This window comes from Trichomycterus rosablanca, chromosome 12 (genome assembly GCF_030014385.1).
Source record: "Trichomycterus rosablanca isolate fTriRos1 chromosome 12, fTriRos1.hap1, whole genome shotgun sequence".
NCBI lineage: Eukaryota > Metazoa > Chordata > Actinopteri > Siluriformes > Trichomycteridae > Trichomycterus > Trichomycterus rosablanca.
The window spans coordinates 3,549,947-3,564,870 of NC_085999.1; the positions used below are offsets into that span (position 1 = coordinate 3,549,947).

A 14,924-nucleotide genomic window follows, 5' to 3' on the forward strand; every position below is an offset into this window, starting at 1 on the left:
CATTTTGGGCCCCTAAGCAAGGCCCTAAGCAAGGCCCTGCCTCACTGTGTGGTATGCTGGCTGCACCATGACAGAGAAGGAGGCGCTGCAGAGAGTGGTAAAGTCTGCACCATCGGATGCAGCTTACCACCCATTAGTGACATTTACACAACCAGATGTAGGGTAAGAGCCACCTGCATCCTCCGTGACCCCACCCACCCTGCACATGGACTTTTTACCCCCCTTCCCTCTGGAAGGAGGCTGTGCTGCATCCAGGTAAAAACATCTAGACTGAAAAACAGCTTCTATCCGGATGGAGTCAGACTGCTGAACCGTTCCACCCCCCCATATACTGTCTATGCACCTTATATAAACATACATCCTAACAACCTACATATATATTAAACACTTTAACAACCATTTATAAACACATTCTATTCATAGAATTGGGGGGAATCTTTTCATGTAAACACAGATCATGTCAGACAGCCTCCTTGTGAGGTGTTGATGACGTCAGTGCGGGTTCCCGCCACAGCAGGAGGAGGAAGAAGGAGGACGAACGCGGGTGCGGCCGTGCGCTCCTGATCCTCCCGATCCTGATCCGCTCCATACATTCCAATTTTCCTCCATCATCTCCCTGTTCCTCTGCCCCTCTGTATGTGATCAACTGTAACCAAAATCCCGTTTGGTTTAGCTTTGACCTCCTCGCTTCTGAGCCGTGCTAAAAGCTTTGGCACCACCCGAACCGAACCGGTTCCACGATGCGGAGTTAAACGCGCCCTGATACGCGCCGCTCCCCGGATTTGACTCTCGGATCCTCGGATCGTTGGGTATGATGAGTCCGCGCTTATGGAGAGTCCTGCTCTGCACGACCGTTCTCCTCCAGCTGGTCACGGCTGGCAAATACGGTGAGTGGATGCAAGGTTGGAAAGGTGGCACAGAAAAGGTCTGTCTGCATGAAAATACCCGAATAAAAGATGTGCTTTATGGTTTTATTAATATTTTACGCATAAGTCTTTATGCGTCTATATGAGTGTTTTAGAGAGGGCAGTGATTAAGAGTGGCACAGCGTACAGTGGTAAATTCACGGTTAATAACATGGCAGGTCTTGTACAATAGAATTAGACTGTTAAATAGAATTATGTCGAATAGAAGTGTTTATGAAGGCGCGCCTGTATAGAAAGCGGTCCGACTTTTCTTAGACACGTACATACAAGGGTCAGTTTTTAGAAACAATCACAGATCATGGACATCATACTGGGAAACCAGAATTCATATTTTCCCTTCCAGATGATGGAGCAACTGGTAAAAAACATCTGCTTCCAGCACTTAGTACCACGGACAGCAGCCCATTATTACAGGCTCTTTATTATCCCCAGTAATTGAATAGAGGAGAGCGGGGTTGGTTGTGCGCTCCTCTCTCATCAGTCTTATCTTTAAAGCACGGTGTCAGACTTTGCATCACAAACTGTACTTTGCTGTAAGCCAAGGCATGAAAGAACAGCAGGACAGACTCATAAATAAGACGCCACGTTTAGAATGTGATCAGCATGCTGTAATAACAATGCTGTTAGAATGCATTGCTCAGGATTAGTTGGAACTCTTTTATTAAAAATGCAATATAATCGCCGCTTAGTTGGTGCAGCGGTAAAAACACACACTGGAACCAGAGCTGGGATCTCGAATACATCGTGTTGAATCTCGGGTCTGCCTGCCGGCTGGGCTGAGTGACCACGTGAACAATGATTGGCCTGTTGTTCAGATATGGGTGGGATTAAGCCGGATGGGGTCTCTCTCTCATGTCTGGTGCGGTTGTGACCTCTGCTGGCTGATTGATGGCGCCTGCGCAGAGATGAGAAAAGGATGCTCTCGGGGTGTGTCTCTCTGTACACAACGATGAGCTGCACTGCACTCGTCAAAGTGTAGGTGATAAGATGCATACGGCTGCTGCCCACGTGTCGGAGGGGGCATGGGTTAGCTTCGTACTCCTCAATCAGAGCGGGGATCGGCATTGGTGGAGAGGAAGCGTGACGCAATCGGGCAATTGGACGGGAGAAAAAGGGAGAAAAAGGGGAGAAAATGCACAAATAATATATATATATATATATATATATATATATATATATATATATATATATATATATATATATATATATATATATGCAATACAATCAAATATAACATACATTTATCACTCAGCCCAGCCATGTAATGCTAATAATCCCAATTTTCACTATTTTACAATTTCAGTTCCAAATGCATCCCATAATTATAAGAATGTTTTGCTATACATAACATTATTTACCGTCAACAAGCAATCAAGCTGCTAACAGACCAAGGGGATGTGTCAAATGTAAAAATGTCCTTTTTTTCTACTGCTATCCCTATCTTATCGGTGCAGGTTTACCTCAGCTCAGAAAATGTAACACGCTGATGATGATTCTGTCCATGGTGCCACAGATAACAGTGTACAGAATTACCAAGGCAGTTCTGTTCTTAATTTGATGCCCATGTGTACCAGGGCTTAAGCACAAGCATTTCCAATCTGTTTTCCCACTCTGTCTGCCGATAGTTTGTGTTACTGATGCCCACTAACCATTATTTGCATTTTCAGTCAGGATTTGTATCTGATGTGCATGATTTTGTTAATCTAGCTTCGAGATGCTGTCATATTGGTCATATTGGTCCCTGCCATCATAACACAATGATTCATCAAAAACATACAAAACTGTTAAGAAGATCATTTTTGTGATAATGTGTTGGTAAAGATGACACTATACTGTACAGCAGTCATGTCGGCCCGCATCTTCTGTCTTAAATTGCATTACTTGTGGCCCGCCAGCATAGTCAAACAGGGAAAAAAAACTATCCACTTATCTCCACTTTTAGCGCTTTTCACTTTCTTTTTTTTTTACATTTATTGATTGTGGGTATAAATAAATCTCTGTCTGTCCATAGCAGCTAATATCAAAATGACCAATGAAAAGATGAATTAAATCACGCGTTCTCTTTAACGAGTATTTCCATTGGCTGCTAGACCTGTCCATCAAACCGCTTATCTCCTCCTCCTTCCCCTTCGGTACTGTTTGAGAACATTTACATTTTCGGCATTTAGCAGACGCTCTTATCCAGAGCAACTTACAGAAGTGCTTCCATAGCAAACATTTCATTACTCTAGTTTAAGTAGAACAACAGTTCAAGAACACAAATCTGCTAAAACCCTGTTTTTTGTTTGTTTGTTTTTTTTCAAAGAAATGAAAAAGAGCGTTAGTAAGTAAATACAAGTCAGCTTAAGTGTTTAGTAAAAAGGTGGGTTTTTAATCGTTTTTTAGGTTTAAAGCTCGTTCCACCATTTGGGTGACAGAACAGAGAAGATCCTTGATGCTCATCTTCCACTAGTCCTGGGTGGAGGATCAAGTCGAGCGAGACTAGTGGCTCGGAGGTTGTGCGGTACAGAGCAGGGTTTGATTAGACCACGAAGGTAGATTGGGGCTGGTCCATGTTTGGCTTTGTAGGCGAGTATCAGTGTTTTAAACTGAATGCGTGCAGCAAGAAAGAAGTGAAACTCGTTTGCTGCGTGATGTTTTATCTCTACAGTTTATTCAGCTTATTCAATCACATGGTTGTAAACATGATTTATATTTGTGATGTTTGTGTCTGATATTTATATGGACTAAGCGTTTACATGGACTGTATTTATTAACACCACTGAACTTTTTTATAGCTACAGTAAATAACTTGATTACAAAGTAAAGCTATTGTCTGGATCCTTGACTGTTTCAGGTATTTATATGTATTTAAATGGTAATTTAGAACAGTATTTCCCAGTCATGTTTCTGCACAACACAGTATTAAAAGGTTTTCTTAATAGATCTATGAAATAATCGTATCTGTGTTTTGATGCTTTATTGATGCACAATATTACATCAAAATATTTTGAAAAGCATGATTTCTGAGCTAGCCAGATAACTTAAGCACAGTGTCAAGGATTGTTCAATATGAACGTCTTATGGTTATGTATGCCAGGAAATACTCCAAAGGTAGCCATACATTGTTATAGTTTAAACCCAAACCATGTTTGGCACCTGAATGCTTACATTTGGTTGTTGTTTGCTGTGTGAAAATAGAATGATTAAATAACAGCGTATTATATGCATATTTTATTGTTTAAAATAATCTCATCGGGGACTGTTGGCCCTCGGGCACTTTCACATTATCAAATCTGGCCCTCCTAGAAAAAAGTTTGGACACCACTGCTGTAAGCCTCTGCCATCTTTCAAGAATAAACAAAGCAGTGCAATGCAGTTTGTGAAATGTACAACCAGTTACAGTTTTGAATGGAATGTTTATTTAGCGAGTGACTAGCTGATCACAAATATGTTACTGTTTTTATTTCTTAGACAAAAACATCTTGATGTCAGTGATTGCATTTCCATGCACGGAATATAATCCGATTAAGCTCATGTTCTGGCAGTAATCTGATTACCCAAATAGTCATGTAGACATCATTTAAATGTTCGTTGTAATCTGATTAAGACATATTCTAATTAGCAGTGATCTGAATAAGATAGCTAGATTTCTGCCTGGCAGTGAGTCAGTGCAGCTCATGTAACTGCAGGTAACATAAATACTATCATTTTTTATGGAAGTTTGAAACACATCTGGCTCACATTCAGCTGCATTTGAGGTTGTATGATGTTTTAGTAGAGCAATAGAAGTATTGTTTATTAGAAGTTTATCTGTTTATTAGGATTTTAACGTAATGTTTTACACTCTTTGGTTACATTCATGACAGAAATGGTAGTTACTCATTACACAAGATTCATCAGTTCACAAGGTTAAATCGAAAAGTCATGGACAATTTTGTATCTTCAATTCACCTCACTTGCACGTCTTTGGACTGTGGGAGGAAACCGGAGCACCCGGAGGAAACCCACGCAGACACGAGGAGAACATGCAAACTCCACACAGAAAGGACCCGGACCGCCCCACCTGGGGATCGAATCCAGGACCTTCTTGCTGTGAGGAGACAGTGCTACCCACTTAGCCATCGTGCCGCCCACGTAGTGAAGTAGTCTGTTGTTCAGGATGCTGGTGATCTGTTTTGAAACAGGAAGTTATTGTGTGCTGTTTTTAGAAATGATGGTTTTCAAACAGCAGAGCAATCTGAGAATGGATTTGCTGCACACTATTAACCTGAAGATTATTGGGCTTATACCCAAACAGCATGAAATAAACATATTAAATTCTAGAATTAGAAAACACTGTGGTGTTTATCGGTGCACTACTGCGATTGTTATTAAATTATACCTTGTTAAATTAAAAGTAAACAGCTTCTCTATAGGCTGTTAGAATTAGAAATGAGTTTTCTGACAGACTCGTGTAAACTGAGAGGCTTCCCACAATGTGCAAACAAGGTGCATGTAAACCTAGTATTTAAATTACTGTCATGATCTGGTTTCTTGCAGTAATCTGATTGGTGTGTGCATGTAAACACACTCAGTGTGCATGCTAAGGCTGGATGACAGTTTTAGATTTTATTTATTTATTATTATTATTATTTATTTTTGTCTATCTATCTATCTATCTATCTATCTATCTATCTATCTATCTATCTATCTATCTATCTATCTATCTATCTATCTATCTATCTATCTATCTATCTATCTATCTATCTATCTATCTATCTATCTATCTATCTAATCTATCTATCTATCCCACCCGACAGACGTAGCCAGTTGTGTCTGTATAGGTGCCCTGTTGGTTGATTTCACCATTAGATTTGTTCTGTCTGTCTGCCTGTCTAGTATCTATATATATATCTGTCTGACTATCTATCTATCTATCTATCTGTCTGTCTGTCTGTCTGTCTGTCTGTCTGTCTGTCTGTCTGTCTGTCTGTCTGTCTATCTATCTATCTATCTATCTATCTATCTATCTATCTATCTATCTGACTGTCTATCTATCTATCTATCTATCTATCTATCTATCTATCTATCTATCTATCTATCTATCTATCTATCTATCTATCTATCTATCTCTATCTATCTATCTATCTATCTATCTGACTGTCTGTCTGTCTGTCTATCTGTCTATCTATCTATCTATCTATCTATCTATCTATCTATCTATCTATCTATCTATCTATCTATCTATCTGACTGTCTGTCTATCTATCTATCTATCTATCTATCTATCTATCTATCTATCTATCTATCTATCTATCTATCTATCTATCTATCTATCTATCTGACTGTCTGTCTATCTATCTATCTATCTATCTATCTATCTATCTATCTATCTATCTATCTATCTATCTATCTATCTATCTATCTATCTATCTTTCAGTCTGTCTGTCTGTCTGTCTGTCTATCTATATATTTGTCTGTCTATCTATCTATCCTTCCATCCCTCCATCTATCTATGTGTGCCAACACCATCACAGGCTCACTGGTGTTTGGAGATGTGTAGTTCAGATGAGCTCCTTGTTTTAAACACTGAGGTAGGAACTGTAGACGAAGGACTTGTGTAAGTTTAGCACACATACGTGCTTCTTATTTTGGATGTTTGTTATCTTCTCATGATGTGTTACATATCGTTGGGTCCTGTTTGACTGATGCATGACTGAAAACTGCCTGTCTGAAAACGATGTGTGTGAGTGTCGCTGGTGTGAGTAAAAAGCTGTCAGATCAGAGACCGTCTTTTATATCCAGCATTGAGATTCCGTCCTCCTTTCCTCTCCTGCACCCTCCATTTTCCCATGAATCACTCATGTTTTCACACAGCTTAGATCACCACCTGTTAGCGTTTGGAGGATACGAGATTGACAAGCACATCTCATCCTATTTATATTTCTCATTAATAATTCATGTGGATTGTGCTCATCGGGGTGGGCGAACGCACTGGCACATCTGTCTGATTCATGCTCATTAATAAGAAATCAGGATTTTTTTTGGGGTGAAAAATCAATATTTATTTTTCATTCATAAACATCCTGCTATCATTTATTGTTGAGCTTCATTTATTATATTCTTATGGAGTTTAAGTAATGTCATTTTAATTATTTAGTAGAAGAAAATCTGTGCTTGATTGCCAATCAAACAAAGATGCTACATAATCACATGGTTGTTATAATTAAATCTCAGTTACGTTGCTATTATTATTATTATTATTATTAGTATAATTATTCGTTTTTCTAGAACATCTTTTGTTTGGGTCTTCATGCTTTTCAATGGCTTGTTTTTTATTCCTCTGATTGTATACATCTATCTACTTACTGGCAATCCTCTTCCTCTTTTATCTTTAACTCACTCTCTCACTCACTCAATTTTTTAACCGCTTATCCAATTAGGGTCCTGGGGGGGGGGCTGTAGCCTATCACAGCTTTTCAATGGGCGCAAGGCACACAGTAAAACCCTGAACGGGGCGCCAGTCCATCGCAGGGCAGACACACATACACACACCCATTCACCTATAGGGCAATTCAGTGTCTCCAATTAACCTGACTGCATGTTTTTGGACTGTGGGAGGAAACCCACACAGACACGGGGAAAACATGCAAACTCCGCACAGAAAGAACCCAGACCGTCCAGCCTGGGGATCGAACCCAGGACCTTCTTGCTGTGAGACGACAGTGCTACCCACCGAGCCCTGTGCCGCCCTTTAGAATTGGTTCTTCTCATAATATGCCTGAGATAAGACAGTAAGACTATTGCTTGTCTTCATTGCCATCCAAAGTCTTTGCCAACACCAAAATGTAAAGGCATTTATATTCTTCATGTCCTGCATTTTAATTCTCTAGCTTTCACATTCATAAAGAACCATGGAGAAAATCATGGTCTGGATAGTTCTGTTCTTTTCCAGTTCATTTTTCATTCTTGTCTTGATAAATGTCAGATTGTGTCGTATTTCCTGACTGGTACTGTGGTGAATATCTGTGATTGTATGATTATTTGTGATTATCAGCATTAGTTTCCACAATCCGCTATTAAAGACGTTTTGCCAGCGACATCATTAAGCTGTGTATTTTTTCACCACTTCTGGTTGTACTTTACCCGTGGCTTTTTATCTCTGTTTGTTTCGCTGCACTCTTTTAACAGAATCTGATTCCCACACTCGCACAAACACATATTCGGATTGCCGAGTGGTCATTACCCGACTGGCTGCCCTGCTGCCTCTGTGTTTGATTAGTCGTGGCCAGTGCAGTAAATAAAGCTGCTTCGGCTCTGTGAAGCTCCACGCAGCGTCGGTGCTGCTGGGTGAAACGGGCCATCAGCCGCTGGTTCGGAGCTCTATGTAATGAAACGCTGCTGATTATTAGAGTTTAATGTGATTTTGTTGTTGCTGAGGGACCGTAGCTCGCTGCTGATCTTGCATATGAAGCAGACAGAAAGAGAGACAGGTGGAGACCATTTCATGTCTGTTTACCAGCTGCTCACTGATGCAGAGCTGAATATGGGTGTAGGGGAGAGGTCAGCACGAATCTGAGTCCCTGCCACCAATGCGTATATACAGGTGGTGGACAAAACAAAAACAGCACAAGGAACAGAGGATTTGTTTTATGTGAGTTTTTTTAGAGCAAGTGTAATATAACAGTGTGTATTTGATAGATAAATAGTTTTGCAACACTTTCATATGTGGGAAAGGATTAAAGGTCCACTGTGTGATTTGCATGGGTATACACTGATCAGCCATAACATTAAAACCACCTACTTGTTTCTACACTCACTGTCCATTTTATCAGCTCCACTTACCATATAGAAGCACTTTGTAGTTCTACAATTACTGACTGTAGTCCATCTGTTTCTCTACATGCCTTTTTCAGCCTGCTTTCACCCTGTTCTTCAATGGTCAGGACCCCCACAGCACCACTACAGAGCGGGTGTTATTTAGGTAGTGGATCATTCTCAGCACTGCAGTGACACTGACATGGTGGTGGTGTGTTAGTGTGTGTTGTGCTGGTATGAGTGGATCAGACACAGCAGCTCTGATGGAGTTTTTTTTTTCTGTCCACTCTATTAGACACTCCTACCTAGTTGGTCCACCTTGTAGATGTAAAGTCAGAGACGATCGCTCATCTATTGCTGCTGTTTGAGTCGGTCATCTTCTAGACCTTCATCAGTGGTCACAGGTTGCTGCCCACGGGGCGCTGTTGGCTGGATGTTTTTGGTTGGTGGACTATTCTCAGTCCATCAGTGACAGTGAGGTGTTTAAAAACTCCATCAGTGCTGCTGTGTCTTATCCACTCATACCAGCACAACACACACTAACACACCACCACCATGTCAGTGTCACAGCAGTGCTGAGAATGATCCACCACCTAAATAATACCTACTCTGTGGTGGTCCTGTGGGGGTCCTGACCATTGAAGAACAGGGTGAAAGGGGGCTAACAAAGCATGCAGAGATACAGATGGACTACAGTCAGTAATTGTAGAACTACAAAGTGCTTCTATATGGTAAGTGGAGCTGATAAAATGGACAGTGAGTGTAGAAACAAGGAGGTGGTTTTAATGTTATCTCTGGTCGATGTATAACGTCCAACGTTTACAGGACCAGGTGCACCCTGTGGTGCAAAGCGCTTTACATTCTCTTTCCAATCACTAGATTTAAATGCTGTCAAACATTTATGGGAGGTTCCAGTGTACAGGCTGTGGGTAAATCTCTACCACCTTTATCTGACCACAAGATTTCCTTCTTAAAATATTTGTCAATCTATATTGGTCAGTATTTTGACCAATTACTGCTTGTCTTCTTTTATCTTGAACAATATATTCTAACAAAGCCATTGTTTTTATAGAGGACTAATCCCTTATTAACTCTTTTTATTCTTGCTCTCTTTTTCTCAGGCTGTCTGTTTGAGAAGAGGCTTTGCTCCAGAGAGCAGTTCTGCTCTGACGGTGAGTGAATAAGAGTCAGAAATTAATCTCTGCTGTTTGACTGCTGCACAATAACGATTAAAAATGATCCAAGGTGATAATGGATATTAATAAAATATTAGTCAGTAGTTAATACACTGATGATTTGTTTAATACAGGGAATGTTTTTTTTTACTCTTTTGATTTATAGAGAAATACATTTTAAATGCATTTCCCCCCTTTTTTTATCCCAATGTAGTTGTATCCTATTGCCCAGTTTTGTATTTCTGCCTCTACTGCTGCAGACCTCCACTCCTAAAACTTAACACACCCCTTCTGAGACGTGTGCAGAAGTTGACCACTTATATTCACCAGCATGAGGCGTGTTCAGATGGAGATCTCTATTGTGCACAGGCACCAACAAACAGCCAACAGAGGTCCAGCAGTTATGAGGACATCCTATGGCCTCCCTCCCTCCCTCCTTTTGACTAGCCAATCATTGTCTGTGAAGGTGCCTGGCCTGCCGTTAGCAGAGCTGAGGTTTGAGATATCAGCACTGGTGTCAATAAAGTTATTCAGCAATCTTTTCATTTTCAGTTCCTCCTTGCCTGCTTTACTAGCCATGAATGGCAAGGTAGAAAGACATGATTCTGTAACCCTGCCCCGCTTCCTTGTGTCCACTTGGGTTTAGTTGTGGTACTCCACTTTTCTCGTCACCCTCTAAAACATGCCAGTTAGTAGATTGTTTTTTTTTGGGATTTTTTTATATCCCAAGATGTGAGAAAGAATATAAGACAGTGCACATGTGGTCTGTTGCTGTGCAGTGGTGATGAAGAAACATAATTTTTTGATAAACACAAAGAGCTCCTGGGTTTTTGTGGGTTAGCTCAGGTTAATCTGGTTTTCTTCTGCCTCAGAAAGTAAATTGGGTGGTTTAAACTGCAGATGTGTGAGTAAATAATTGAACGGATGAGTGTGGGAGGTTGGGTCCCAGTCCAGGGTGTGGTTCCGTCTTTGCACATGTAGTTTTTATGAGCCTAAGCTGATCACAAGCCTGAATAAGATGAAGAGGCTGTTCAAGATAAATGAATAAAAATAAGCTCTGATTTTGTGGTCAGTTATCAAGTCAGGAAGCTGAATTTATCGTGCAGCCCTTGTTTGCACTGGACTCTACGACAGCGTATTAGAGCCACTTTAAAGAAAAATATTTTTTGAAATTTCGATTTTGAGAATAAAGTCATATAAGTTTTGATTTCGAGATTAAAGTCATATAAATTTTTATTTCAAGATTAAAGTCAAAATATTACGAGATTAAAGTCGAAATAATTACGAGATTAAAGTCGAAATAATTACGAGATTAAAGTCAAAATAATTATGAGATTAAAATCAAAATAATTACGAGATTAAAGTCAAAATAATTACGAGATTAAAGTCGAAATGATTAGGAGATTAAAGTGAAAATATTATGGCCATAGCAACCTCCTTGTGTTAAAATGAGGGATGTTCATGATGTGTTATACTTTTATATCGGTTTCACAAATAAAGAAATCCCCAATCTCCTGCACATCAGCACCAGTTTGTTATTACTGTAAGGACGCTGACACGGCTTTGCAATTAACTGTGTTTATTTAGAACAACGTGCGCCACCAGTGCATCAAATCAAATCAAAACTTAAAAATATTTTTTACAGTGGCACTAATACGCCGTCGTAGGACTCCTTGCCTAACCTCTGATTTTTGTGGTTGCACTTCCTGCACATAATGAGTGAATGGAAAGCTTTATGATGCAGGTACACTATATCCAGCCTGTCTGTTCACAACAGCTTGACACACTTTAATGTATTCATAGACACGCGTCGTTGCAAACATGGCATGGTGCATATAGACTCTGTTGAATAATTTATACTGGCATTTCCACTTCACCTGATTCTGCTCAGCTTATTCATGATCTGTCTGTATGTGTAGGCAGGTATGTGGGATTGAGTCTGGAAATAGATCCAGCTGATTTGTGATTATATTTAGGATATGGGGATGGACGAAATGTCATATCACAATAACGTAATGCAAAAATTGGACGTCATATTTTGATTGATATGTGTCGCACATGTTAGGAACTAGACTAGTGAACAGAATGTTGCCAGTTCAAGCTCCACCACCAAGTTGGGTCCCTGCGGATGGCTTTTAACCTTCAATTGTTTAGACCATATATAATCATAATTGAATAAAAGCATCCGCTTAATGCTGTAATCATGAACATTTTAATGCATTGTTAATGATCATCAGTTTATTATTAATTTTCCAGGTTTAACTTAACATTTATGCTACGTTACATGATCATGCTTCATGTTTCTAGCCAGCAGCAAGTGAATAATGCAGGTAAAAAGAAGTGGTCAACTTCTGCACACGTCTCAGAAGGGGCATGTTAGTTTTAGGAGTGGAAACAGAAATACAAAGTGGGCAATTAGATACAACTAGATTGGGATAAAAATGGGAGGAAATGCATTTAAAAATATCGCATCAGTAATCAGAAGGTTGCCAGTCCAATCCCTACCACCATGTTGGGTCTTTGAGGAAGGCTATTAACCTTTAATTGTTTAAACTTGGAGAAAAGCGTTTGCTAATTGCTGTAAATCTGAAAATTTTAATTATTGCTGGGCGGTATGGGGGTACATTCGGTATACTGTCTTTGATTCCTCATACTGTATGGATTTTTTAAATACCACCATACCGTAGCATAGTTAATACAACAGCTGTAGGCTTCAGTAGGCAGCAAATCATATAATATTGTTCACCGCTAAAAGTGCTATGGAGAGTCGTGCAGATAAGATACGGCTCACCAGTTTGCCAGGTAGCGTTAGCATGACAGTGTTAACAGATGAGAGAGGCTTCCTCGATATGGTAAAAAAAATCAACAAAAACAGATGGAGGATAAAGAGTGGAAGGGGCGTAACTACCGGGGTGGCAGGTGCACTGGGGCCCATGGCTGGGGGGGGGGCCCTCCACGACATGAACTCAACCCCCCACCGCACTGCCCCTTCCCCCCATTGGCTGCATTCGCCAAGTCGTTATTATTATATTGTAGCGGCGATATGTGAGTGACATATCAATGTGCCAGTCAGAATGCAGCACCCGGTTTATACATGTGCGTTCGGACGTTCTGCAGTTAGTTCGTTTATGAGACTAGCCGGAAGAACCTGCCAAAGAAATAAGGCGAGTCAGCACTTTAGAAGAGACTACATACTGAACGGTTTGTTGAGCCACGGCTGTTGCAAACAGTGACATTAGGAACGCAGTAACAATCCACATGTGCAAGGACACGATTCCTCTATACACGGTCGAGAAAGAAGCTTTCAGAGCGATAATTAAAACACTGGATTCCAGGTTAAACCAACGTTATAAGCGAACTGGAATCAGAGATATTTAAAATCGTTCACTTTTCTACAACAGACCTGTGGTCAAGTCATACGGTGGAGTTTGCAAACGTCGTTTTTATTGTTTATTTATTAAAGAAATGATAAAAATTTTATTTATTGCAACTGTACTGATTCACGCGTACTGATTCCATCATATTTTGAGTCCTTTTGTGGGGCCAAGCAAAGCTTATAGTCCTCAAAACCTTCATTATATACATGCTGAAGTTAAAGCTTTTTATTTTCTATGTACTTATGACAGTAGAATCAGCCACTGACTTCAGAATCTTAAAAAATACCATGATACAAATTTTTGGTCATACCGCCCAGCCCTAATTTTAATGCATTGCCAAACATCATAAGTTTATCATTAATTCCCCCAGTTTTAACTTCACATTTGTGCTTTTGCATCTACGTTACATACTCATGCTGCATGTTTCCAGCCAGCAGCAAGTGAATCAGAGTCGAGGCGCTGGCTTTCACCTGCTTCTCTCTCTAATACCCCATTCTGTCATTTTATTCTCTATCTCTTGTTTTTCCTGCAACCTTTACCACCCCCCCTTTCTGCCCTCTGTCTCCATGGCAACCCTGACATCATCAAGCCCATTGCAACCCGGCGCCCGCCTCCATAATCAGTGATGAGTCAGAACTGTACGCTTACGCACAGACTCTGCGTTTCTGATGCACGCAGAGACTCTCTGACTGCCTCGCACGTAACCGATGTATTTAAAAGCGTTCTTGAAAAGAGAATAATGGCCGAGGTTCTCTGTTTCCTGTCTCATAAAACAGGATGAGGGCTGGGTAGAACAAGTCCTGTTTACCAGTCCACCATGATACATCTAGTTCAAATAATGAATGATAATACTGACTAGGCATAACATTATGACCACTGACAGGTGAAGTGATTATCACTGATTATCTCTTCATCACGGCACCTGTTAGTGGGTGGGATATATTAAACATTTGTGATGGCTAGACGACTGGGTCAGAGCATCTCCAAAACTGCAGCTCTTGTGTGGTGTTCCCGGTCTGCAGTGGTCAGTATCTATCAAAAGTGCAAAGTAGGAACAGTGGTAAACCGGTCATGGGCGGCCAAGGCTCATTGATGCACGTGGGGAGCGAAGGCTGGCCAGGATCCTTTTTGTCTGATTTGTCTCTCCAAACAGATCACAATTGTTCAGACTATGGTCTTCTCTGTGGTTCTTTATGGATGTGAAAGCCTGACAATAAAAAAAGAACAATTAATGATAAACTTATGATGACTGGCAATGCATTAAAATTAGGACAGGGCGGTATGACCAAAAATTTGTATCATGCCACTGGTGTGCTAGCGGAATATCCCAGTGACCTTTTTAATATTCTGATTGTGCTTACTGAAGTTTAAACATGATTTCACTCTACCACAAATTTGAAAAACCTAAACTATACATTAAATCAGAACCAGGTTTATTACATGTATAATAATAATAATAATAATAATTATTATTATTATAATAATTATATTTATATATATACACACACCTTTTATACAGCAGTAGTTTAAAGTGCTTTAGAGGACAAAAAAAGGCACAAATACAATAATCCAAATAAAATAATACAAAGACAAGAATCAAACGAAAAATAAAGCTTGATTACATTATTGTCTAGAGACGTAATGCTGTATGACTTAAACAGTCGTCTA

The 14,924-nt window shown here is 40.0% G+C and overlaps 1 protein-coding gene across 2 annotated transcripts in view; it reads left to right on the forward strand.

Moving 5' to 3' along the window:
- Window positions 1–572: 572 nt before the first annotated feature.
- The window catches only part of ptprna (protein tyrosine phosphatase receptor type Na), a 51,324-nt gene continuing 36,972 nt past the window's right edge, over window positions 573–14,924 (forward strand). Inside the window, exons 1-2 of one of the 2 annotated variants that reach the window (XM_063005359.1) lie at window positions 573–887; window positions 9,826–9,876. In XM_063005359.1, the coding sequence (XP_062861429.1) occupies window positions 812–887; window positions 9,826–9,876 (127 nt within the window). In that variant the 5' untranslated portion in view covers window positions 573–811. Of the gene's footprint in view, window positions 888–3,173; window positions 3,250–9,825; window positions 9,877–14,924 lie in introns of those variants that run through there. The other variant, XM_063005360.1, reaches the window with a different exon arrangement.